This window comes from Lynx rufus, unplaced genomic scaffold (assembly GCF_022079265.1).
Source record: "Lynx rufus isolate CCGP_SWC_20201006 ecotype Redwood Valley unplaced genomic scaffold, mLynRuf1.p SCAF_1, whole genome shotgun sequence".
NCBI classification, from domain to species: domain Eukaryota; kingdom Metazoa; phylum Chordata; class Mammalia; order Carnivora; family Felidae; genus Lynx; species Lynx rufus.
In genome coordinates, this window is record NW_025814823.1 from 228028371 (window position 1) to 228055374 (window position 27004).

The 27004-nt window shown below is 46.8% G+C and overlaps 1 protein-coding gene across 1 annotated transcript in view; it reads right to left on the minus strand.

The window, feature by feature from the left end:
* Positions 1 to 27004, minus strand: part of TRIO (trio Rho guanine nucleotide exchange factor) — a 234770-nt gene that overhangs the window by 27120 nt on the left and 180646 nt on the right. The window contains exons 34-40 of the mRNA XM_047094013.1: positions 15380 to 15672; positions 13809 to 13979; positions 11214 to 11309; positions 5519 to 5667; positions 4257 to 4323; positions 2831 to 2934; positions 38 to 107 (exon numbers count right to left, since the gene is read on the minus strand). Of these exons, the coding sequence (XP_046949969.1) occupies positions 38 to 107; positions 2831 to 2934; positions 4257 to 4323; positions 5519 to 5667; positions 11214 to 11309; positions 13809 to 13979; positions 15380 to 15672 (950 nt within the window). The remainder of the gene's footprint in view (positions 1 to 37; positions 108 to 2830; positions 2935 to 4256; positions 4324 to 5518; positions 5668 to 11213; positions 11310 to 13808; positions 13980 to 15379; positions 15673 to 27004) is intronic.

Consider the following 27004-nt stretch of genomic DNA (forward strand, 5'->3'; position numbering starts at 1 on the left):
TATCAGAACAGAACATAAATAATGTTATTGTACTGACATGTTTAACAAAAAGGGATCCTAGTTTTTCCGGATCTTCAAGGCACTTCTCCAACTCTCCTAAAAAAAAGCTGAAATGAGAAGAGAAATATTAGAGCCATTTCCAATTTGGCCTTCTGATTTTATTTTTATTTATTTAAAAAAATTTTTTTAAATATTTACTTATTTATTTTTGAGAGAGAGGGAGAGAGAGAGGCACAGAGTACAAGCAGGGGAGGGACACAGAGAGAAGAAGGCACAGAATCTGAAGCAGGCTCCAGGCTCTGAACTGTCAGCACAGAGCCCGATGTGGGGCTCGAACTCACAAGCTGTGAGAGATCATGACCTGAGCTGGAGTTGGACGCCCAACCGACTGAGCCACCCACGTGCCCCTGGCCTTCTGATTTTAGACTGAGGTTTATATTTCAAAATAGTCTGTTTTGACACAATCAACTGGAAAATGTAAGGTATGCACTTAAGAAATGTAATGTGCACAAAAAACATTTTGTTAGGACAGAAACCACAAGAGACACACAATTAAAAAAGACAAGGCAGAATGAGACCATCCCATGACCGGCAACCTTTCCTTCTCTTGGACAATCCACATTTTTTGTCTCATTTTTCTTAAGGACATAAGCAAATATGTATCATGGCTGAATACTGAGAAAAAAATAAAGGTTTCCAAGATGATTGCTTGTTTTTATTTCTGAAAACTTGAGATTCATATTCATTCTATGATAATTTTTAGGGAGCTCAGATTGGGGAAGAATAGACGTAAAATACTGAATATGTTACCTGTGTCAGTTTTATAAAGTTTTCTTAAATACTATCCAAATTAGCCTCTAGGTTAGGAGTATTAGCTCCCATTAAGACAGAAATCAGGTGTAAGCACAGAAACAGAAGAGCTGTGCACAGCCGCTCTTTCTCCCTTCTGGGCCACAGCTGACTTTAAGACATCTGCCCACCTTACTGATCACTTACCCACACTGATATTTATGTGTGCTATTTTATTTTTTTACTTAAGGTTTTTTAAAAAATTTATTTTGAGATATATAGAGAGATAAAGCGTGTGGCGGGGGGGGAGCGGAGAGAGAGGAAGAGAACCCCAAGCAGGCTCTGTGCTGATTGCACAGAGTCCAATGTGGGGCTCAAACCCACAAACCGTGACATCACGACCTGAGCCAAAGTCGGATGCTTAACCGACTGAGCCACCCAGGCGCCCTGTTTGGTATTTTATTAACCCGCAAACCAGCACATCAATGAATGCTATGTGGAAGTTTCTAGCACTTGGGGTTTTAAGATAGCTCTGCACCCTGTGGCAGGCCCCACCTCCAGGTGGTCGTCCCAGGGTCACTGTGCCGTTTTCCCCTCCCATCACAGCTTCCGAACCAGACCTGGAAGTGGCAGACTAGAGAGTGGCACCAAAGATCCCTTCTTACACTTAGATCCGCTGTAGTTTCTTGGGAAGTCTATGAATTACGCCGTGTCTGAAGTTGACCATTCTGTATTTAGGAGTCCAACTGAGTTAGATACTATGGGGTAATAGGAAAATGATGACCCTGTACCTGGGTTCAAAGGTTTTACACTCTATTAGGACAGATACATTTAGAAGTAATAAAACACTACTTGATACACCTACCACGATAACCCCTCCTTGTATCTGCATAGGATTTTACAGTTTAAAAAGCACATTTATGTATGCTATCTGCAAAGAGGAGGGAGTGCGTCTAATTGACAGTGATCATTTGACCTGGGCTTCGAAAGTGATGGGAACGTGTTCTAGGCCGAGAGGACAGGAATGCACATAAAAACAGGAAAGCAGGTGGCCAGTCTAGGTCATGGGAACAGAACAGTGCAGCTGGAACATCCCACAACAATATCAACAGCTGGCATTAAGCAATCCGCAAATGGTTAAGGATTTTTAAAATCAGGAGTAAGGTGGGGCGTCTGGGTGGCTCAGTCGGTTAAGCATCCAACTCTTCGGCTCAGGTCACGATCTCATGGTTTGTGGCATGAGTCCCATGTCGGGCTCTGTGCTGACAGCTTGGAGTCTGCTTGGGACTCTCCCTCTCCCTGTCCCTCCCCTGCTCGTGCTTGCTCACTCTCACTCTCTTTCTCTCAAAATAGATAAAATAAACTTAAAAAAAATCAGCAGTAAGGTGACCTGAAGGGGCAAATGTATTGTGGTACCAGCCCCCATGTGGATCTCCTCCTGATGAGGACGGGTGCGACAATGTATTGGGGCTCAAATCTGATTTTCGTGTGCAGTTATGTCTACTTTTTTCATTAAAATTCTTGGAAAAAACAGTATCTTGAAAGCCCTCTAAAATAATTTGTAATTATTCAACAGATGGCTGCAATTCTAATTGGAAACTTTACTGAAGCTTACTCTACATAGATGTTGTTCTGAGCACCTTACATATGTTACCTCAGTCTCCCTTCACCAAACACCCCGTGCGGTGGATGGTAAGACTAAGAACTGCATTGTGCAGACGAAGGCCGGAGACACAGGGAAGGGAAGCAAATGGCTCAAGGTCAGGACTAGGTTCTGAACTCAGGCAGCCAGGCCAGCCACCCCCCGGCGGGCTTCCCGGATGGACCAGCACACAGAAGAGACTCTTCCCCTGGCCACGAGATGCTACCACAAAACTCCTTGGCACATTGTATTTCCTTTGCACCAGCTACCTCCACGAGGTTACAGGTAATAAAAGGAAGCGAACCGGTAAACACCCGTTACCATCTGCCTGACACGATGCAGTTTAGCAAGGGAGGACGCTGGGTGTGCACCGTCAGGCATGGCATGTATTTTACGTACTCTCTGTGCCAGTCATAAATCTGATGGATGTTGCCAAATACAATCTTGTCCTTCCCTTTCATGTCATCAGGAACACCATCTTCTTTCATGAGAGCCATGTAGCCCTGTGAGCATTCACAAATAAGTTTGTTTCAGTGAACGTATTGGAGTCAGATAATGATTTATGGATCAACACTCATAAAGAACAAAACAGACATCTGCAACGCCTCACAACCCTTTCTTTGTTTAAAAACAAGCAAAAATCCTATATGAAAAGTGTCTTTCACTGGCACCACATGTATGGTCATATGCTGTGCCAAGATTTTCTCTCCTTGAACTATTGGGAATTAATAGATCCAAATTCTTCTAAGGAACTGAAGACGTTTAAATGTAAATGATTTCACAAAAACAAATCATCTTATCAGCTTGTAAACATTAACTATTTGGCCAAAAACATATCTCCTCTGTTCTCAGCATAATATAAACAGATTTCCTTTTCTTTTTGGATTATCTACATACTTCGTTAAATGAGAATTTAACAACATTCCTTTCATAAATTGATTTTTTAACAGCAGTTGATTAAATATGTTGCTAAGATGTGGCTTACAACTTCCATTTAACTTGAATGGGATTCAGCGTTGACCGGAATCTCTTAAGAAATTCAACTTATTTTACTGTTAACAATAACCGCAGGCAGACACATCGAGCTTGCTACATCTCTGGTTACACAATTAACTGTAAAAGCCGTTACTTTTAATGGAATGAACACCCAAAAAGTATCAACCTAGATATATTTACAAAGCTGAAAGAACAGTAGTATCTTATGGTATAAAAACAGCTTTCTGCTGAGTTGAGTTTACAAATATGATTACGCCCTGAACTTCAATGCCAGGGATAAGCCTGGAGATGGCCTTGATCCAGTGTGGATGGCACTGGTTTTGTCATGGCTCCACAGTGCACAGCAACTTCTGGGCAATGACGACAGTGCTGCATTTCTTCCGTGAAAAGTATAAGTAAGTGGCCTAGTGCTGTGGCAGAGCAGCCCCGAACCCAGGTGGACCCAGGATGGATCTGAAGCCACAGCTGGCCACGCTGACTTTTTCCACCACTGACGCTCTCCTGTTTCTGCAGGGATATCCACTTTTGTAAATCATGAAGGGCAAGATCCCCAAATAAGAAACGCAGTGGTTGGCTAAAATAATTTAAAAACTTAACTGTAAAAAAAGATGACTATGTCAAAGATGCGTTATGTGAAAAAAGCATTTAAAGGTGAATACAGATTAAGATAATTGGCTAAATTTCACTTTTCACAAACTTAGTTTTCTTGGCGGGGGGGCGGTGTCCAATGTTTTTAAAGTTTTTGAGAAGTTATTGGTGTACATGTTTGATACTCCCTTGACAACGCTTGGTGTCTGATATAGGTCATTAAATCTCTGAAAACACAGACCTCAACCACACAGCCGAGGTCCCGCACATAGTCACGCTCTGTCTCCACTAGTTCTTGCAAAACATAGCTGGAAAGAGAGAGAAAAACGAGTGTTAGGACCCCAACTCTTCATTTTCTAAATGAATTCTTTAGCACTTTGCTTTTGTCAGGTCAGACTCCTGCTGGGACTGGATCTGTAATGTATCAAATTTACACAATTGGGTCTCTAATTCTTGAATGTCCCAAATCACTTACAGGTTCATGTACATGACCCATGACAGCTGTGGACTCTGATCACATATACAGACAATAAAGAGAGGCTTAGACATAAATTTGTCATAAAGGCACAACGTTAAAGGAAGCAAGTTTGTTTTGTTTTGAAACAATTATTTTAAGCTTCACTGGACATGTAAGAAAAAATTTTAACTCAGATATTTAAAGCCTTGGGTCTGACCACTCATAACTGTTTAAGGCCTCTCCGATAAGAGGAGACAATTGGTTGCTCTGAAAAGCAAACCACCTTGGTTGGCCTTGAAAAGGTCTGTTGGTCTGTTCATTCGACCAGCACTGAGTGGGCATCTCGTACCAGATACAGACTGCTGGGAGAGAGCACTCAATAAACTCCAGTATCTGCCCTCACGCAGCATACAAGTTTTCCCTCTTCTCCAAAGGCAAGTTTAAACCTTTTGTAATGTTTTTCAGGACTCTTTTTACCGTAAGCAGCTTTACTGGAACTGAGACGCTATCAGGAAGGTGTGTTTGAAAAATATTCAAGTGTTCTGAATCAGATTACATCTGATTTTATGTTGCTTTCTTTTCCTTCACAACTATACATACGATAGAAAGCACAGCACTCTCCCCCCTAGAAGTGACAGGAGACATGCGTGTATCATTTATAAATAAAGTACAACATGCAAATAACAAAAACTAGAGCTATAGGGGCACCTGGCTGGCTCAGTTGGAAGATGTGTGACTCTTAATCTCGGGGTTGTGAGCTGAAGCCTGACGCTGGGCATACAGCTTATAAAACAAAACAAAACAAACGAACAAACATTTTTCCAAACTCTAAGAAAAACAAACAAACAAACAAACCACAAACACCTGCAGCTAAGGCTTACTTCACCCTTAAGAGGTTCTGAGAGAATTTCAAACATATACACAATTATTCAAAGAGAGACTCTGGATCTCCTGGTTGCCCTGATTCAGAGATGAACCCCAGTCACATTTTTGAAGGCGACAAAGACCAGAGCACAGCCGACAGTGACACTGGAAACATCTCTTACTGCCGTCTCTTTAAGGAGCTGGATTTCCTTTCCTCCATCTCATCAATGGGCGAAGAGGAGGAGAGAAGGGAGTTGTCGGAAGGGTTGAAGGAGGGGCTGCTACTGTCTCCCTGGTCAACAAGGAGTGAGCTGGGCCGGTCCTCCAGAGCCTGAAAGAAAACCAGACCACCAGTCATGTTTCCAGCCTACAGTCCACAAGGCTGAAATTAGGATCGGAAAATCTCATAAACCAGAAAATACAGAAAGCCGGACTATAAAATGAGAAGATCCACATTTGTGATATTACACGGTATTTGGTAACAAAAACCCCCACTATTAATACCAATATGAAACAAGAGGAGCTGGGTAAATAAGTCAGAACAAAGAGGACAGTGAATTTATATGCATTAATACATTCTATTCTTTGTCACCAAATAATTAGAAATGATACAACTTGTGTACAGCAGAGCATTGCACCCATCTCTGGACGTATCACGAATTTCGAACGTAGCCATTTTCTTCTCGGTTATATTCCTGTCCAGTGCGTGGAACCTCCTCTGTCAGGCCAGCCGACCCCAGGCACATCACCGGGGTCCCTTAGTGGTGGCTACATGGCAACGTCAGCGTTCTGCGTTAAAGAACGTGGGCTTTGTTTCTTCATTATCCACGAAGCCTTGACTCCCGCGTCAGTGCACACAGATCGCCCAGTGAAACGGATCTCTGTTTCTGGACACTTGCGACCTCCCTCCTCTTGGGCAGCAGCAGCCGTCATGCTGTCTCGATGACGCATCCTAGACTCTCACTCCCCACTGGATTTTGGTTTTCACGCGTGACTGTTTTCAGTGTCGTATGCCCTGCGGAACCTCGAACAGAGCTCTGCGGTGTGGTCAACACATCTGACTTGGAAGTGGACTTCTGCCCCTGGATTAACGTGACAACGATTAGCGGCTGATTGCTTTCTCGTTGGTACATATTAACTGTGCTTCTTACCCTGAATTCCTAAAGCTCCTAGGGGTATGGGTTACGGTTCTTTTAAAATTTCCAAAGCACCCAGCTGGAGATGCAGAGACGATCAAGGGGCAGTTTACCAACTGAACCGGGAAAGTGTGATTAGCTTATCTTCAAACAAAAAGTTCAATACAAACTTCAGGACATTTAATATTTCCTATCAAATCAAAACCTCCAATGCTCGTCCAATTTTCTCCCCTTGAGGGTAGCAGACCAGTGCGGGCTTTGTCACTAAGCACAGCTCTAAGGACACAAAGTCAGTCCATGTAATTTTGTTCACCAAACCCACGGAGCTGTGGAAACATACCAACTGCTGTGCTTATTTGTGATAAACCGTCAAGGAACGGGGCTTGATGAGAAAACAGCACTCTTATTTTTAAGTAAATAGTTATTGACCTTTACTGGAAGCCAGCACTCTGCGGGAAATAGCAGGGCTTTGCTCTGTGCTCATGGATCACGGCGACAGGGGTCTGGAGGAGGACGGGGTGCTTCGCACTGTCTCCCGTCTAGGTCTGCAAGGAAACAGCTGATGCTCGTTGGATTCAATTCTGCTCCTTTCAATGGTGATAAAAAAGAAAGAAAACCAAGAAGATGTCTGTAGATGTCCCTTCAAACAGAGCTGCAAGCAGGGTGCTTCACTGGGGTCTGTGAAGCTCTGGTCTCCGGCTGGCGGAGTGGCTGTCTGGACCCCAAAGGACAGAGGTGCCGGGCATGAACCCAGCTGGGCAGCCGGAGAGGGTGCAGACGTCCCGGCGGACGCGATGGTGGTTTGGTGTTCCTGCCCGCCGGCTCTCACACAGGCGGCGTGACCAGGGAAAGGCCACCACGGGACTGAAACTCCTGGGACGTCACAGAGTCGGATGGATTACCTATCTGCGAAGCACTACGGGTTTGGTGGTGTATTATGGGCAGGTTCCCTCTGTTCCTTAGATGCAGGCAGGTCTGCACACACAATCCATCTCCTCTAAGGTTAGTTTTGATAAATTTCCAGGTTGTGAAATTTACTTTCAAAGAGCTTAACAGAAGGTGTTATGGTTATTTTAATTTCCTTAGTTTGCCACTTCCATATAATTCCATGTTTTGTGGATTTGTGCCTCCTCCGTATTTTCTTGAGAAGGTTACCTGATGTTTATTACTTCTTGAAAGAACACGTTTTTGGTTTTATTTATTCTACTGTTTTTCTGTTGTCCAACTCATTAATTTCTCTTGCTCTTCTAGTATTCTTGAAGTAGATGTTTATTTCACTTATTTTCATTCCTTCTCAGATCTCCCTTTATATTTCAATCGACGAAGAAAAGAAAACCCCAGGGTCAAGTTCAAACAGTCGTTGTGGCTGTTGGCCACTGCCGCCCTACTGCCAACGACGTGCAGGCAAGACGCATCCTCTTCCAAGTCCTGGTAGGATCAGGAATGTGGGGATGAGAGAGAGGCCGAAATCCCAGGAAATAGTTTTCAGGGTAGTTTTTATTTTTCCGACAGACTCAGCAGGTTTTAGGGTTAAGTTCAGGTGCCTGAACGTCACGCTGCACAAGAGCTGAACAGCTTCTTCCCAGTCCAGTTCAGCTAACATGTAGCTTTTGAAGGGTAACTGATTCAGTGTGCAAATTCTACTACCAAGGCGCTACAGCCTGAGAGGTCACCCATAAGAAAACGGGGGCAGATGACTATGCATCTCTGGCACGTGATAAGTGTGCAGGGGGAGCTCAGGGTCACGTGAGAGGGCAGGCTAAAGGGTATTAACATGATTCAGAGTTTTCATTGACAAAAAGCAGTTCTCGTTTGACATCAGAGGATTAGTGACAGGAAATCAACACACAGCAATGTGTCCCTTGAGTCAGAAAAAGAGGGCAGGATCTAGATTACATTCCATGGACAATGAAGAGGGGGTGAGTCCATCCCAAACAGCATAAATACGGTCCTTCCACCAGGGAAAGGGCAGGCATTAGTGACTCTGCCCATGTGGATAGGACCTTGCTAGCAGCGTAGCAGCAAACAGCACTTGTACCGAGCGTAGAGCTAAAAGACACAGGCTCAGAGAGCCTAAGCGTAAGCAGCAGTGTTTGAACACAAGTCTACCTGACTCCAAAACCTACGCCCTTTCCACGACGCCAAGAGCTTTAGGCCTGTTAACTGAAGGAGAAACGTAAGTGAGTAGAAAGAACTTAGTTTCAACTGGTAAAGTTCAATGCCTTAAAACTGAGAATAAGGAATAAAGCAGTAAGAGCTGAACGAAACCGTGTCGTAGAACTCCTCTGCATTGGAAGCGCATCTGAATTAATCAGAAACCAATCTCTGTCCACTTAAAATGGAATGCGATGTCAGTACTTGCACAATGATGGCCTGGCAGGGTGACAAAGAGTTGCCTCAGAGCATTGCTTGGGAAAACTATTTCAATTATTAGACAAGAATAATTTTAATGATCATATAACTGAGGAGTACAAATGACTGTTTTAAAAATGTTTAAGGGTGTTTGAAAGCTCACTGGGTACAACTTAAGTACCCTTTGTTTAGACCATCAATCGAGTTGTCTCAAAGAGACAGCCAGGATGTGCTTTAGCGCAGTTCAAACTGCAATGATCCCAAATTCTTGACCAGTGGGGTCAAGTTCTTGGGTTATCTACCAAGTACTAGCAACCTTCCTAACTTCCAAGCCCATCATGTCACTTTCAGAACATGACTGCCTGAGAAGAAATTCCAGTGATGGTGGAGTGAGACAGTCTGGAGTTTTTCTTGACAGAATTCCCACTTGACTGAGTCAACCATAGTTTCATTAGTTTGGAAGTGTCTGAAGGTGTGCTGAGGGTCAGTGGTACCAGAGATAGGTTGACAGTTTCTTTTGTAGTCTCTGATGATTAGAATGATCAGATGATTGATTAGAAGCTGTCTCGGGGTAGAAGAAATGGGAATGATCTAACATTACCCAGTTAATACCTGATGGAAGGAAGATAAATGTCTAAACTTAAAAAGTATACTCTTTGATCTGGCAATTCCAACGTTGAAAATCTACCCTACAGACACAACCACGCACACATAGCCAACATGGGTGTTTACAGTAGTGCAAAACTGAAAACTTTATACACACACACATACACACGTACGTATTATTACTAGGGATGTATTTAAATAAAGTATAGCATAATGAGGTCTCTGCTCCTTCGTGGCTGGTTAAGTTTTTAAACTCTGTGGCTTTAGTTTTTTCATGTGTAAAATAAAATGACAATAGTGTGTTACCTACCTCATTGGACTTCCAATATGTTAATACATGCTCAGCACTGAGAATGGGGCCTGGGTCAGAGTAAGCCCTCAGGAGACGATCACTGCCATCTATACAGTGGACTACTGTGCAGCCAGTACAAAAAATGAAGTAAATCTGTATGTGCTGATGTGAGAAGATGCTCAAGATATACGGAGTCTCAAAATCTTAAAAACTGCACAAATCCCCTCTGAAAGAAAGCGCAGGCACAAGCATCCTGTCCCTCTCACCTCCCCGCATGTGTGTGCACCTGCCGAGAAAACGTCTGCAGGGAAATCTACCAAACTGATCACAGTGGTTACCTCTGGAAGATGGACTGGTAAGAGAGGCTGGGGGCTTTTATTTTCAGAGAGGTGACGTTTAAATGATGTGAAGTCACTTTACGGGAGTTGTAGGATATAGTAATGTAAATGTTGTTGCCAATAATGGTTTTTCCATCTCATAGGAAAACTGAAGAAACACAGAATTGCTTTGAATCAGTTAGAAGCAACGCACACCTATCTAACTTCAAATCAGTATTGTTGACTTTGGGGCTTTTATTAAACAAATCCATGTTGACCAACTGGAAATGCAGAGGTCACTCAGAAAATAAAGCCCTTACATAATAACGCACGCTTTTCTCTCCTGTACACTGTAAATCCGGAAGAAAGACCTCAGAGACAGCAAAAGAAACTGTCAACCTATCTGTGGGTACCACTGAGCCTGGGCACACCGTGGACGAGTGGGGCCGACCCGACCCGACCACAGCCGTAATGGTGTTAGCACTGCTATCAGTGAGGGTGCAGGAATGGATTATAATCTTGGCTCCTGGGAGGCAGCTCCAATCTCCTGGGATATCTTGCTTGACGGGAATGTTTGTTTACAGAGGGGCCTCGGGCCAAGACAGAGCGTCTATGCCAACGGTATGACTCTTGCTGGGGGCTTTGGGCCACGTGGGGTCCTGATTTCTGGAGGGGCAGGGGACAAAGGGGAGCCACGCAAGCAGTCAGTCTTGCGTACATGACTGAGCTCAAATAAACACTCTGAACACCAGGGCTCGGGTTAGCATCCCTGGCTGCCCAGACTCTCCGTGTGTGACATGCAATGATGTCAGACACCACTGTCAGGACAGGAGACGTCAGCACTCTGCATGACCCTACCGGGAGGGGACAGCTGGAAGCCTGAACCCTGAACCACAGCTGCACCCTGCCCCGTGTCACCTCCTCCCTGGCTGACTTGAATCTGTCCTTTCACAGTATAAACCACAACTGCGGGTACAACGCCTTCTCTGAGTTCTGGAAGTCGTCCAAGCCAATGACTGAACCTGAGGGTGATGTTGGGGACCCCCAAATTTGCAGGGTGGTCAGAAGGGAGGGTGGCCTTGGGGCCTCCACCTGTGTAACACGCCCCAAGCACATTCAGCAGCCCCGAGAGTGGTTTCCAAAGCTCAGGCTCGCTCTGTCTGGGAAACCTTACCATCTTGCTCTTCACGAGTTCTTCAATCGCACTCACGAGCTCGGCCGCACTTGGCGTTTCGGAGCTGGTGGGCCGGACTAATAACCGGGAAGAGGCCTACAGAAGAAGTTAAGAAAAAGAAAGGGGGGAGGGGGAATGCCTCACGTTAGTCACCGGACAGACAGTAAATTCTCCTGCAAGCTCAAGCTCTTTTTCAAAGTAAGTCCAGACAAAAAGACCACAAGTTTGTCTTTGTTTGCATTTATTTAAAGTCATCCTTTTAAATTTACAATATTCTGACATGAAATATTAAATAAAACCTGTCTGGGATACATGTGGAAAGCAGACAAAGTCTGTTTTTAATCCTCAGTCATGTAACATCATAATGTTTTTCAAAAGAGGTGACCGGGCACGGGGAGATTCTTACTATAACTTTGGCAACTGCCAGCAAGGCTAGTGGCTAAGCAGAAAAAAAAGTACGGAATCTGATCAACGGAAGAATGAAAGGCTTAAGTTCTAATGAGTGAATCCTTAAATAACCCGGAAAACAAAACAGGATACTAAAAATGGCTTTCCTGTGTTTATGGGGTTAAAAGAAAGAAACAAGAACGAAAAGGAAAGGAACCAGGGTGCACTGACCAGACAGGGCAGAGGGGGACGAGCTCACCATTTTCTGTGCCATCCATTTCCCCAATGATTAGTGCAGAGTACAGAAGATCTGTGGCCTCACAAGCTACCAGATGCCATTTATGGCTAGAATCGGGGTGCACAGGGGGTGACAGTTAAGGAATTTCAGGGAGGGACTACTGAATTCAAGTTTCAGTAATCAGCAAACACGGCATGTTTGCAGATTACTCGTGCCATCAATTAACCGGAGACTGGAAGAGGGCATAATATGAACCTTGCTTCATATTAAGGACAGCAGGGAAGCATGCGACACACGGCTAGCTGTCCTAACGATGCATTTCTCACAGTAGACAGATACGGGTTTGTACATTCACAGCAAGGCTTTTACGTATGTGGATCCATGTATGCGCTTTGCAAAACAAATGTTGGTTTGGTCTAATGAAATCTGCAGTATGGGGTGCAGAAAACGAAGAAAAAAATTCAAATGGAGAGGTAAGGAAACTGAGCCAAAACGGACACAGAACACAAATCAACATAATGCTGCAGTGAAAGTTTACAAAAAGAGAAAACAGAACAAAACAAGATATTAGTCACAAGGTAATATACTCGCTGGGAATATCACTACAGACTTTTGCAAATGAAGAGCTGCTACTGATAAAACCCAATGAGGTGACGCAGCAACTGATACGTGATTCTAGCAGACCAAAGTACACTGTGCAATCCACTCTCCAAATGGAGAAAAATACTCTTCTTGGGGGAACAAGTCAACCAGGCCCTCCACCTCACTTTGGCTAACCATCAGATTTGAGAAATGTCAGTTCTGTGCTTTAAAAGAAGGTATCGCTTAGAACGTCACAAAGCAGTTTAGGAATTGTCTGAGAAGTGACGTATTCCCATTTCCTGCCGAGGCTACTCTGTGCAGGGGGCGAGGTCCTCTGTCACCTCCCCTCAGCTCCCGCAGCACGCGGCCAGCGCCTCAGATGCCCCCAAACGCCAGACTCCAACCCAAGCCACGTCCTCAGCCAAGACCCGCAGCGCCCTGACCGCGCGCTCCGAGCCACAAAGCGGGAGGAGGCGGGAGATGGCTGCCCAGGCTATGACTGCGTAGCCGGCCTCGGCCTCACACTTGTCGGTCACGGGGCTGGGGCAGAGTCCAGATCATAAAACACAGGCAGTCCAGCAAATGACCGTGTTAGCACGGAGGAGGGAGTCAGGGAAGGAAAAAGAGGAAGAATGGGGGAAAATGATGAAAACATCTGTTTTACTCAGAAAACTTCGTTACTGCCAAAAAAGAAAAGGTCTCCGGTGATGACTTCATAGCATGGTTTTCAACACCTGCCAGTTTTGGGAAGCACACCGGGGCCAGAACGTAAGGGGACGTACAAGCCAGTTACCAGCTTTCCATTTTGATACGTTAGGGCTCTACACCTGGGATGCACAAAGTTGTCGTAGATCAGGTAAGAACTGATCAAACAAACAAAAACCCAAGATTGGTTTGAAGCCTCCACATACACCTGAAGAGGAGACTCATGGTTGTGAACCGATTCCTAGACCCTGGCACCTATCCCTGCACCCCAGGTGACCCTTGGCACTAACGGCAGGCATGCCGGGGAGACCAACTGGACAGCAGCACCACGTCATCTGGAAACAACGCCCGTGTGCAAAAACACCTAGCAGAGAGAGCAAGATGCCCTAGTGTTCATTCAGGGCTGCGACCCCAAGACTGTGTGAGATTTCTTTGACTCCTGTCTCAAGGACACTGGTCAGTACGGTAAAAAGAAAATAAAGTTACTTTAGAGGCAGCACTTACTGAAGCATTATTAAAAATGCAGTGAATGTGTCTGTAGGAGAAATGACACGTGCTGGCCCACTGCTTGCTCTAAACTGACTCTGGTATTCCTACGTGTGGGGTGAAAACAGGCCGCACAGCTTCCCGCCACCTGTTCTCAGCCCTGCTGTGACGCTGGTGCTAGGTGGCGGGGCCCGTACCTTGTCGTCCTGTGAATCCGGCTGCAGCAGGCTGTGCTGTTGGATGGCCATGGGCGGGGGGAGGGGCACGGCGTCGGCGCCCTCCTCCCCTTCCTCCTCCCCGCAGCTCTGCATGCCCGACGAGGAGGACTTAGAGAGTGTGCCGCTGCTCAGGCCCTCGTTCCGGCCCCTCTGAAATCAAACCAGCGTCCGCGCGTCACGTTCCAGGCCCGACTGTCAACATCAGGTCACAGACAGAGCCCTAAAGGGTGAACTGGGGGAAGTGTGGCCGGCACAGGAACGGAGGGGACAGAAATCAGGAGCAAGCTCTTTCCACCCCCGATGGGAACCGCTCATCCCTTTCTGCACACCAGCTACCTTGCTTGCAGACTCGGACCAGAGAAGGGCCCCCGCGCGTGTCTTCTGAAGAGACCACCAGCATTATCCGTTAGGCTTTGAACACATCTTGTCGTCCACCACCACCCCCTCCCCGGGGACCAGTTCAAAAGCCTGAACCCTTAATAACTCTCATTCGGTTTCTCTCGTCTACTTCCATTTTGTTTCTGATAACTTGCTAGAATAAAATTCACTGAAACTATAATGGCATGAAGACTAATACAGTTCAAAATGCTCTGGAAGAATCTGAATTTAGTCTCACATTACTTTTACTCGGCTTTCACTTTTAGAAAAGTTGTCAGTTTTATTTCTACTAAGAGGACACAGATGTAGAAAACAGACAGATGAGGACATAATAAACCACATTACTGCAGTGAAAACCCAGGGCAGAACATGCCCAGGAAAAAAGCAGCAGAAAACCCATGTCTGGAAAACAAATTAAACGATACGAATCTTATCCTATCTGTCTGCCTTTTTCTTTTTTTTGAGGGAGCTGGGTAGGGCTGGGGGTGGCGGGCCTCAGTTAAAAACTCTGAGGGCCCCTCACTGCCACCACCAGCCCGACAGCCTAGCCTGGGGGTCACGAAGGGATTCTGTTCCTTGCGGTGTAATTTAAAGCTCCCACCCCTGAATGAAAAGGGAACTTAGAAAAATTCCCGGCTGGCAGATACCCGTGTATCTGTAATGACGTGGGAACGATCCACTGTTTACTGGTTAGCAAAGTAAGCTCGTCCTGTGTCGGCTGGGGAGGACAGATGTTAAGCATGAACTGAGGACACCCACACCCCTCTGGCCCCTGCACATCTGAAGCTGGGGCCCTGCCTGCGCAACGCTGCGGCCGTGGTCTAGTCCGAGCTCGGGGACGGCCTGCACCTTCGCAGCTTGAGCGGCACCTCCTGGCTTGTCTGTGGCAGCGGGGCCAGGCGGGCTGGGCCAGCAGGGCGCCTGCTTCCCGCTGGAGCAGGCCCGGGGGGACGCTCGGAACCCTGCGCTCCTTCTCGGGAGCCACCGTGGGTCCCGACCAGGTCAACACGGAGCTGCCAGGGCCCGCCCGTCCCCACCGAATCCAGTCTGCTAACGGGGGATGGAACGAGCTGACGGTCACAGGGACCCACGGGAAAGGGAACCGAAGGAGCGTGCTCCCACGACAAACGGGCATCCCCACGCCTCCAGGGGAAAGGCCGGGGGGCTCTGACCTCTTCCACCGTCTCGTCCTGCGGGGTGGCTGCGCTGTCGTCCGAGTCCTTCTGCGAGCCGGCATCGGCGCTCTTGCGGACCTCCCGGCTCTTCTTGTGCTTGTGCGCCAGCTTCTTCACGTGCCCGTCGGCCTTGCCGCTGCTCAGCCGTCGCACCGGGCTCGTCAGCCACTTGCGCAGCGTGTTGCCCGGGCGCTTGGGGCCCGGGGAGCTCTGGGCCCCCATCATGTGGGGCTGGAGAGAGGCCACGGAGGCGGGCGGGCTGGCATCGTTACTGGAGACGGACAGCGAGTCTGAAGGGTGAGAGAGACACGGCAGGTTTGACCGAACGGCCTACAGACAGATCCTCCGGCCGTGCTGCCCGCAGGCTGCGTTCGCCTGCAGGCGGGCGCCCGGCTGTGCCCGCTGCCTACCTGCGGCCTGGAAACGCGGGAAGGGAAGGTCCGCTGTCTCGCGCACACACCTTTCAAAGCTTTACTGAACCTGAGTTGTTCCCAGAGACGATTCTCCTCAGGACGTCCTGCTCCCCCCAAAACCCCAAGTCACCAATCCCCTGAAGACCATCACACAGGTGGTCTTTAAAACCACGTTCACCCACTTTCTTGATAAACACAAGCTACAAAAGAAGATTTCAAAAGAAACTAAGAACTAATCCTGGTGCATAAAGACATCAGTTTGACTCACTACCAGTGAACAAAAAGTACGGCTCTGTAAATAAAGCGTGGACGTGTGCACGTACCCACATCAGAATGGATTTGACCTGGTCAGACTTTGGGACAAATGACACCCATCTGGAACGCTGTGTCAAGAGTGAAGTCAGCAGCTGGGAAAGGGGGTAATGCCGGCTGGTCTGGTGGGAGATCCGGCCTGGGGCCAGACCCCGGAACTATGCAGGCGCAGGGGGTCTTTCTCTCAGACTCGAAGTGACTTCTCTCGTCCAAGTAAATACCAGCGGCACATTTTTAAAAGAAATGTGAGGGGAAGCCTTCCTCAAATAACCAACAATGCTTTGCAGAAAATGTATCCGAGTGAATCTTCTCACTGGATCTCAAAAATTAAAGAGAGTTGACCCTGAATTGTTTTTTCAGGAGAAAAAAAGAGACCTAAAAAAAGCTTAGAAGACAGCTGACACTCACCAAATCCAAGCAGTTATGAGGCAGGACTTTACAAACTGAAAACCGGTGACAGGACACTGCCTGGCCCTTTCCTGAGCACCTGACTTGAGGGTGTCAGTCTAGTGAAACAGAGTAAAATGCTTTACACCTTAAGAAATGGAATGAGGAAGAAGATCATTCACTATGCTTGTTATTTTCTTAAGTCTTCTGAAGCCTGAAAAATATATTAAAATTACTCTTTGAGACGATACTATTTCACAGACACCTGTATTCGTTTGTTTACCTCGGTGGCACCGGAGACATTATGTGCTGCAGTTACAAAGCAGGAGAGCTAATCCCTCCCAATCCTGTGATTATATGCGAGAGAGTCAACAGTAGTTTCCCACTCCTGCTCCAGACTCCTGGACGAGACGGCGGATCCCTGTCTAATTGCCATCTCATTCCTTCCCTGGCCCAAGCCTTGCATGGGTGGAGGGTCTAATCTTCCATAAACAGATGACACATTTCAAGCAGGATCGCTCATTCTTAAAAATCTAGATTTTCTCAGAGCCAGACTTTGGTTCAAAACTAAGCAATACAGAATTCAGTTGACAAGTAAAAACCTTTTCCCCTGTGTGGGTATGTGCACAGAGATGTGTGGATCTAGATTCGTTCGTTTATAACTTTATTTTAAAATGAAAGTCACTACAATATTTCCACATCTCTCCTTTTCCTCAGGTACCATCTAAAGAGGCAGGAGAGAATTACACCATTAAGCTGGCCACAGCATACAGTAAGTACTTCCTAGAAATTTTCTCAGGTGCCAATTCAGGATAAAGGCAAACAGGGAAGCACAGTGCCTAGCCTCAGGAACTTTCACGTAGAGACAACAAGAAGGACAAAAAGAAGAGGGAGGTTGGGGTAATCCACGTGCCAAATGACAATTTATTCAACTGCAGGTTTTTTTTTTAAGTTCCAACTAATTTTATTAGCAAGATGCTGGGTCAGCCACAGCAGGTGACACTTCCACAGTCCTTTAGTGTGCTGGGACTCAGAGCCAAGCCCTGTACGTGCCACTGGACAAAGATGAATAGAACCGTCCTTCACCCATGGGATCCGCCATGTAGTGTTTTCCAGGACCACATAACTATGAGGCCAGAACTATAAGCGAGTACAAATCCTGTTAGAGGCTGGGAAGAAGGGGAATTGAGTAGACGGATCCCAGAAGGCTTCTTGAAGGAGGCGTCAGAAATCCCCAGCCCTAAGAAGTAGAGCGAGCTGATTCACAGCCCACGTGTGAAGGGCAGTCACGTCTTCCACATACATTCACTCAGCCGGGTAACTCAAGACAGAGGACAATGGAGGTGGCACTCAGGCGGAGGCTGCGAGACGTCCGGGGCTGGCCAACCTACGACAAGTGTCACTGATGGGGCCCACTGTGCCTCGTATGAATTGAGGGAGGCAGGAAAGAGACAGAGGCCCTCTTACTTCAATAAAACCCAATCAATTACAGGTCTTGACATTCATAAGCAGAATACTTACACGTTCCAAGTAACAGGGAGCACCAGCTAAGCCAACAAATGAACCTCACACGTGTTCTTGTGCCTACAAGTGAGAATCTGGGGGAGTGTGGCACAGGAGCAGTGTAGCACACAGCATGAATCCTTACTGAAAAGGGGACGCCCGCTGTTACCCTGACACAGTCTTTGTTCACCAGAGCCTGCAGGGTCACTGAGAAGCGGGAGGGCACTTAGATGGGCGTGGGCAGTGGTGGGCAGGGACTCGGGGCAGGCCCTGCAGCACAAAGACCTCTCCTCTGGTCAGCAGCCCCAGCCGGCCTTTGGAGGCACGAGGGCATGAACTGCAGCCCATCAATAACGCTTTGTGGGACGCGGCTGCCTCTGCCCGGATACTTCCCAGGGCATTCTAGCCTTGCCTGCAAAGGAGCTAGCCTCTCCCTGTGGGCTCAGCTGCAGAGCGTTTGGTTCGCTGCACTTTGGGAAATAGGTTCAAAAGAGACTTCCTCCTCACCTGGCAGGTCACGCGTTATAAACGTGGCCGTGGCCTGAACGTTCCATCCCAGACCCGGAAGGAGGCAGAGCTGCCCAAGGCCGGAGCTCACCGGTTACAGATGAACTGCTGTTTCTAAGGGAACAGCCATTCTCTTCCTGGGCTGCTCTTTATCAAATCACTTAATGACACTGTTTCACTTTACTGGAATATTTAGGACTTAGAAAAATCTGGCAGCCACTACGAACTAAGGAGAAAGTTTTGTTGCATTTTAAGCAGCACTGTTTCAGTTGTTGTTTTTAAGTAAGATCTATGCCCATCATGGGGCTTAAACTCCCAACCCCGAGATCAAGAGTCGCATGCTCTACTGACCGAGCCAGCCTGGAGACTGTACAATTTTGTCAAATTTTATTTTATTTTATTTTATTTTATTTTATTTTATTTTGTTTTGTTTTGTTTTGTTTTGTTTTGTTTTGTTTTGTTTTTATTTTACTTTATTTTATTTTTTAGGTCAAATTTTAAATTTTACCTTGAAAAAACTATTTTACTTTAGAAGTCTGAAAATGTAGAAGGAGATTTCTTCACCTGTCTCCAAGATGAGCAGACACTTTGTCTAGTGCAAGGTCTGACACACTGGCCACAATTCTGGTGATCAGCAATTAAATAAAAAACAAGCAAAAAAACCCCTAAATCAAAAGCAAAATAAATTCCTTCTCTTTCTACTTTGCCTTTAACAGTAACGCTCACTTTTTCATGCTACTTGACACTCTTCGAAAACACAACAAATTGTATTTCTTTCTTTACACTATACAAACTTCTACCCAAATCAATGAATTAAACGCTCCATTTAAATGCTCGTTACTTGCTTGTGACATAATGTGACAATCAGGAATTTAAAAACTTAAAAATCATTGAAACTTAATATATTCATTAATAGAATGGAATAGAGTCCTGCTAATTTTGTTGTTGTTGTTAACTGAGGAACACACTTTGACCACTAGACCAGCTGCTTTGTTGCAACTTTAACCAATGTGTCCTAATGGTACCTAGTGGAACTAAGGTCCCTAACGTTACTGGGCACAAGGTAAGCGTCAATCACACAACCAACAGGGCTTTAGAAGGTCTCCTTGGGAAGATCTTAAATTACTGGCCTGCACAGAGGTGCCTTTTCTAGAAGGGTTCCCGGTGGCTGTGATACGCTGAGTCTAACATGTCCTGCCCAGGTATAAACACCACTCGGGCAGGCCCCCTTCCTCTAAAACCTCACCTTTCTGCCGGATTACACTGTGGATGGCTCAGGCCAATAAGAGTAATCCTCAGGTGGAGGGCTATGGTCCCAGCTCTGTATAACCCTTTCGTGACGGTACTCTCCCAGCTGGATAACTGCCAAGACAGGAAGCCAACCTCGACCTTAGACTCCAGGTTTCACGTGGGTGGGTGCTGAGTCTGGTTTGTTTACAAGTACGTGCCCAGCTGCCGGCAGGATGTGTGGCACATCCTGGGAGCTTAAATGTGTGTGTTGAATAAATGACAAATGGGTGAGTGAGTCGATTACCAGCTACAGGTTCCCTCCCCGACTCAGCACACTGCCTGCTAACTTAGGTTGACCACAGTAAATGCCACCAACGTCCTGACTTGGTGGTAGACCCTCCTCAGTTCCGAGATGAGCTACAAGTACCACCGAATTTTAGTCAAATTCATCAGTCTGTCAATTACTTACTTGCAAGCTGGTAATTCACAGCAGATTGAGGCTATTCTTGTAATGATCTGCCCTACGTGGGGCTTTCTTGTAAGGCAGAGGCAGGCCCAGGAGCTCGTGGTGAGAGTGGTGTGAACGTGAACTGCACCCATCGTGCATGGTGGGGACCAGGGAGCAGAAAGTGGATTCAGGACTGCACTGAATGGAGAAATACGGCGGAAACTAACCTGACCCTCAAAGAAAACTGTATTTGTTCCTGTTTCCCATCTTCAGCTGCTGTCTCTTGCCTTTCCCTCGATTCCTAACTTCTGGGAAGTAAAAAAAAAAAGACTCAGCATCCAGTCCCACTGCTTTTTCACCCATCCCCAACCTTCCTGCCTCCAAGAACGGCTGCGGTCACATCATGTCTTGTCTGGGGATGTGCATTCTTCTAGCTTGGGGAAAATCCCCTGATTCAAGTTCCAGACGGAGGATCAATTATGTGGCAAAAGGAACTGTGGGCTTGTCAAAGGGTCTGAGTCTCAGCCTGGTTCTCCCCCTCAACAGCCATGACCCCACACTGACATCCTGGCATCTGGATTTCCTCATCTCACAGGGCCACTGTTGGATTACATGCAACAATGGGACGAATGAGCTTTACAAACGGTAAAGTGCTATTTGCAAATGTAGGATGGCTGAGGCGACCTTCTTCAGGACTCCTTGGTAGTTCTACGCGACTTATTGCCACACTGTATTTATGCAACTGCGAGTACCCGGAAAATGGGGATTTGGGTTAATCATCTTGGTAATCACAAGCCTGGCACGGTGACCAGGACATCCTCGAAATCATTTTGAGATGGATGGATGAAGCAAACCACATGGATTAGTTCATTTTCTTTCCATTTAACAACTTGTCCCTTATTAAGAAGAAAAAGTAAATTGCAGCAGGAAGAGATACTATCAGCACATCAGTCTTTTAAAAAGAAACTCGAGTGCATACATGAGAAAGCCATTTGTGATCTGCCTGAAGCCCTAAGAGAGGAAATCAAGTTTATGTCCTCTTATTTTGAGGGGGAGACCAAGCCCACATAGATGGCTTCTTTGCTAAAGTCAGAGTTCACGCAAAGTCCACGCTAGATTTCTTCCTAAAAAAAGGAAAAAAGCTCAGGAAAGGAGGGAGAGCAGCAGTGCTGACCCCAGCCCCTTGCAGGAAGGAGTCTTACCGTGCGAGTACACACAACACAGAGACTGTCGGGAGAAGATAAATCGCCTTCTCGTCCCAGTCACTAAGTTAGAGACATCTGCGATTCATAGAGCACTTTTTTTTTTTAACGTAAGAAAAAAAGGCAAAAGGACCATATCCTGCTAGTTGCAGACTAAGAAGGATCACATTTCATTTGAACCCTCCCCCCATTTCGCAATGGTGGCAAGTCTCAGGGCGCCTGTGAGTGCGCAGAGTGAGGAGCACAATGCTGATTGTGTCTGTTCACAGACTCTGACATGCCAGGCCCTGATCGCGACGACGTTTCACCGGAACCTGTTTTCCCTTCCTGCCTTTCTTCCTTTTCTGTCCCCACAGCACATGGCTCCAGGAGGGCAGAGATGTCTGCTGCTCTGTTCATGCTGCCTCTCCAGAGTTTAAAGCCGGCTTTACCTTGAAGAGGGCTCTCTACAGATCAACAGTCATTCAAAAGCAACGGGGCCCATCACGTCCTGGGCTGGGTGCCATGCAAGTCCTGTAGCTGTCTGACTATGGAGTGACAGTGAGTCCTTACCAGGCGGCTGGGGGGGGAAGGAACAAGCACGGACTTTGTAATGTTACAGTCTGACACAAACAGGAGGCAATACTCGTATTTTTACACAGAAAAAGAAATCGCAGAAGACCCGGAAGCAAGCAGGGGGAAGCGGGCTGCCGGGCTGATCGCTCACCGGAAGCAGGGACCGCGAGGACAGTGAAGGCCCCGTCACTCGGGGGGGCCAGTGTGCCGCCACCACAGCACCACACGTCTGCAGAGACCAGCACCCCTCACTCCACATCACGTCAACCAAACAGGCACACAGGACCCGCGCGGACGGCCGTGTCACATCTGACGAGGCCCGACCACCACGCAGACGTGCACAGTCAATGCTGGGAGACCTTCCAGTAAATTGCAACCTCACATTTCAAATTCTCTTTCAGGGTCTCCCCCAACAATTTTAGCTAGTTTTGAAGGAAGGGAGTCCCATCTTCCTGTCCACTGTACATGGTCAAAGATCCGTGTCAAACGAACAATGCGGTGATGTCTCGATATACACGCTAACCAGGGGAAGCCTAACTCGGCTTGGCACGTTCCCACGGCAAACTGCTAATTTACAATTCTACTTATAAGGACATAAAGGCATGTTTATTTAGCAGCTATTGCTAGAGAAAGATTATGTGCTCAGGAAAGATAACTCAAGGACACTTTGGGGCAGCTGCTTTCAATGTCTGATGGTAATTCCATCGGACTATTTTAGAACAGACTGGGCAGGGTTTAATCAGGTGCACCTGGCCTCCGGCAGTTTCTCAAACCTCTGTCTTGTCAAGGATTCGATGCAGCAAATCACATTTTAATTTAGGAAATTCTTGTACCATACCAGGAAGGTCGCAACGTACACGTGAGAATCAGATGTAGAAAATTACTTACGGAACAAAGAGTAAGTTGGTTGCTGACTGGGTTGGGGTTCAAATATTCCAGAGCATAATTTTCTGAATAATGACTGTCATTTCTACTCTTGTCAAATTGGCTTTTAATTCCCTGCTTTTGGAACTGAGGTGACATCTCTTTGGGATGAAGAAAAACAAAAAGGCCATAATGTACTAGAAATCCTCTTGAAGATCACATAAAAAGTGAGCGAATCTATGCATTTATTTTCCCAGATACATGTCTACATTTCGTTTTACACAGGGACTACAACCACCTCCACGGGCTAAGTCCGTTAATTTACAACCATGATGAGCGAGGTGAAGCTGGGCTGTTACTTGGGGGGAATTTTGTGCACCGAAGAGGAACTCGACCTGCCCAGTGATGCGGTTCTACTTCCAGTGCTTCAGATACTGGAGCAAGCATGTCTCCAAGCTTAAGTGAGCGAGTGCCTGGAAACGTTTCCTGAGGGACTTCTTGCTCATTCCGGTTACCCTACTGTTGTTCTTACACAGCCTCTGCCCATCTCTGAACCTGCAATTCTTAAGTTGCTCCCCAGCGTCAATAAAGATCCACCAGGCCTGCAACACGACAGGACACAACATCGTCGGCGCCATCGGCCGTTACCTCCTCTCCTGCACACGCCCACGTCCAGGTGTCCCAGGGCTCAGGGTCCCGGGGCTCAAACGGTCACACGAAGTCATGTTGACACAGGAGACAGCCTTTTGAAAAAGTGGGAAGCTGGACAGAAGGCCTGAGCACTAGAGTCTGCAGAATGGTAAGGAATGAAAAATGTGGCGTGAGCATCAAAGGCAAATGTGCAAGGGGGGGGGTCCTTAACGCAAACACGTGAGCTCTGAATTTGCTTTCCAGTATGAAGTAGAGACTGAAAACATGAGAAGATCAAACTCCTAAGTTGCTGCTGTTGTTTGTTAAAAATGATCCCTAGATTCCACCAGAGGTCCAGCATGGCCTGGCCATAGCTCGTGCTGTAATAAAGCACACATGTCCTTTGCTGCCTGAGAAAACGCACAAAAGTGACCAGCACATTCGCTGTTCCCGGAGCAGCCCCTCCCGTGAACTCACACCAGGGTTCACTAGCATCTCCCCCAACCTCGGGGGACCGAGTGGAAGAACACAATGTAATCACTGGCACCCATGAAAACCGACTCGCCTAGAAAGCACCGTACTCAAACAGAAACACTCGCTCTACCTTGTCTCTCGGCGGAGGTTGAAAGCGAGGGTGTGCACAAACAGGGCGATTACCCTGCTGTGTGCTTAGGGGGCCACGTCGTGAAGAGACAAGGGCCTTTTCACCACCACATAACGCGAGGAGCATTAGGGACACACGGCTCGTAATGTCTCACCAGACAAACGTGCAAACGGAAGTCACACGTGCAAACTTGCTCCTTTGGCTCACAGAGAAATCGCCAAGTGCTATTTATTCTTGGTGTGGGTTCTGAAAACACTTCAAACATTACATAATCATTGGAAAATGTGGCTATGTCAACAAATGCAAAACTGCAAGCGTCATTTTCCCTCTCAAATTCATTCTCGTGAGGGGAATGCTAACCTGTCAGAATTTCTGGTCAGGAAAGCATCTCATCTTAAAGATCTTTCTCCACGTGTGGGAAATTAAAAAAAAAAAAAATCTTTCTCCACGTGAATTTCAACACTTGAATTTCCAATAAGGAAACGTGAAGAAATTAAATAAAAATGAAAGCAGATGGCATAATCCTTTGCTTGGCTAATCAGATGAACAGGATATCACAAACTGCCAAAGTGGAGATTTGAAAATACCTCACAAAGTTTTTTTTGTATTTTTTTTTTTTTGTTTTGAGAGAGAGCACACACACATGTAGGGGAGGGGCAGAGGGAAAGAGAGCAAGAATCTTAACTCCGTGCTCAGCATGGAGCCCAACACGGGGCTTGATTCCACAACCTGGGATTATGACTGAGCCGACTGAGCCACCCAGGTGCCCCTGGGAGAGTCAGTTTCGACGGTGGATAACTCAAAGGACGGACCAGTCTGGATCAATGTAAGGAATTTAACACGCATCGAGTGAACAGACTTATCTACACCCTGAACAAAATGGGCCCTGGCTCATGTGCTGGGTCAGGAATGCTCTGGGTACAAGTAGGTCTGTGGCTGGTGACGGTTCATCAGCAGGCTGTTGGCCTTCAGGAAAAGAGGAGTTTGGCAGCTGTCGTGTCCTGTGACCGGGACACTGGGAGAGGGTGGTGTAGGGATGAGAGGTGGACCAGCCCCCGGTCGAGGCGCAGGGCAGACACGAAACCCCTCACGCCGCTGGGCGCCCTGCTGATCTGACACCCCTTTCCAGGGAGGTGGGGGAGACCAGGCACACGCGAGTCGGGTCGACTGCTCGCCTGATGCAGACACCCATGCGCCACAAACCACCCGTCAGAGAACACAACCATGTCGTCAGAGCTCTTGTCTCCTTCTCTCAACCCCGCTCTTACGTTGGGGCTTCCTTCTTCACGTGAGCCTCCTCTGCCCGGGACAAACGCTAGCTTTGTTTGAGGAGAGCTTCCAGCCCATACGCCTGCTTTCTCCGGGTAACAGGGCCATTTTCTTTGCCTTTTACACGAGTTAGCCCTTGAAATGTAGTTTTTGGGAGACGAACAGGCAGGCTTTTCTGCAATAGAAAGCCTAAGCTGTCACAAAGGGAAAAGAAATCCCCAAGGAGCTACCTTGCCAGTGATGACAGGGAGGGGATTTGGGCTGACTTTTACACAAGGACAAAAGCAGATGTTTAAAGATATCCTTGTTGGATGGAAGAAAGACATTTTTTGAAAAACGGCATAAAAATGAGACCGGAAACACACACACAAATCCTGCAACCGCAGACATTTACGTCTCCCAGAGTTTTCAGACACCCTCCAGCCCGGCCCCTACACTCCTGCTTAGGGCTCCGTGGCTCTCCAGCCACACCGGCTGGGAAATGGGAATGAGAGGCGGGGCAGCATCAGTGCTCACAGCATCAGTGCTCACGTGGAAAGTTCTCCAGACACGGAGCGGCCCCACCGCGCAGCCCCACGTGAAGTCCTGGACAGTGGAGGTGACACCTCGCGTGGTCCGACTGCTCTCTCCTACACGGAGGAACGAAAGGTGTGAGCCCCAGACCAGGCTCTGCAGGGCAGGGCGCTGCGTGTGGCTGTGCAGCCCCCCCAGGGAACCGCCGTGTAGGGGAGCAATGACCTCCTGGGGCACGCTGCCCTCGTCTGCTTCCAAGCTCAGGAACAGAACTCTTCCGAATGCTCCTGTATCCTCCTGCTTGGCTTCTTCAGAAGCTGAGACCCTCTGTGTTCCCAAAAAGTCAAATGGCTGTTCTTTTCACAAACTTACTTACGATTAACGTCACTTACACAAGGAAAACATTATTATAGAAACAAATACTGTGTGTTTACCAGATTCGTTAGTATTTAGTATACCGCTGACTTAGGGAAAATGAGTTTTTTTCTGTGATAAAATAACGGGTTCTTGAGTCTTAATTTCTTTATTTGGGAAGCTATTCCCAGGGCAATACAGCATTTATTATAGCCCTGAATAGATAATCATCATTTAAGGGAACAGAAAGCTAATTTGGGGGGAATAAGCAATCCTGTGAGGCTCACATAACATTCTCTTCGTCTGATTCTGCCTTTCAGAGGTTCTAAGACTGCTAAGAAACATGAAATGTTTAACCTGTGGGCATAACTGTTCCTGATATTAAACACAAAGTGTTAGCAGTAAAACATTTCATCTTATTTGTGGGAGGCTTACATTTGAACCGTATTCTTCGCGATGAATATTTATGCTTTTGTTTAACATCTTCTTACTACTTGTTGGGAAAAAAATGACATAAGTCAGGGTATCTTCTTAAAGAAGAGATCAAAGATTTTTTAGGGGGGCGATGTGTAGATTTCCTTAAAGTTGAAAATGCCTCTAAATGAAGCAGGACATACATGAAGACACTCCCACGCAAAATGGTTTTAAGAGAACATTCTGTAGTCAGTGGTTTAAACTACATGATTGATTTGTTTCAGGTGGTGACAGATCTCTCCTCATTCATGCACAAATTTTTTATTTTTAATTAAGACCACATCCAGCATGCCAACATGCAAAAGCCTGTTTCATGCACTCTAGAAAACGTATGAATTGCCTAAGAACAGAGCTGGC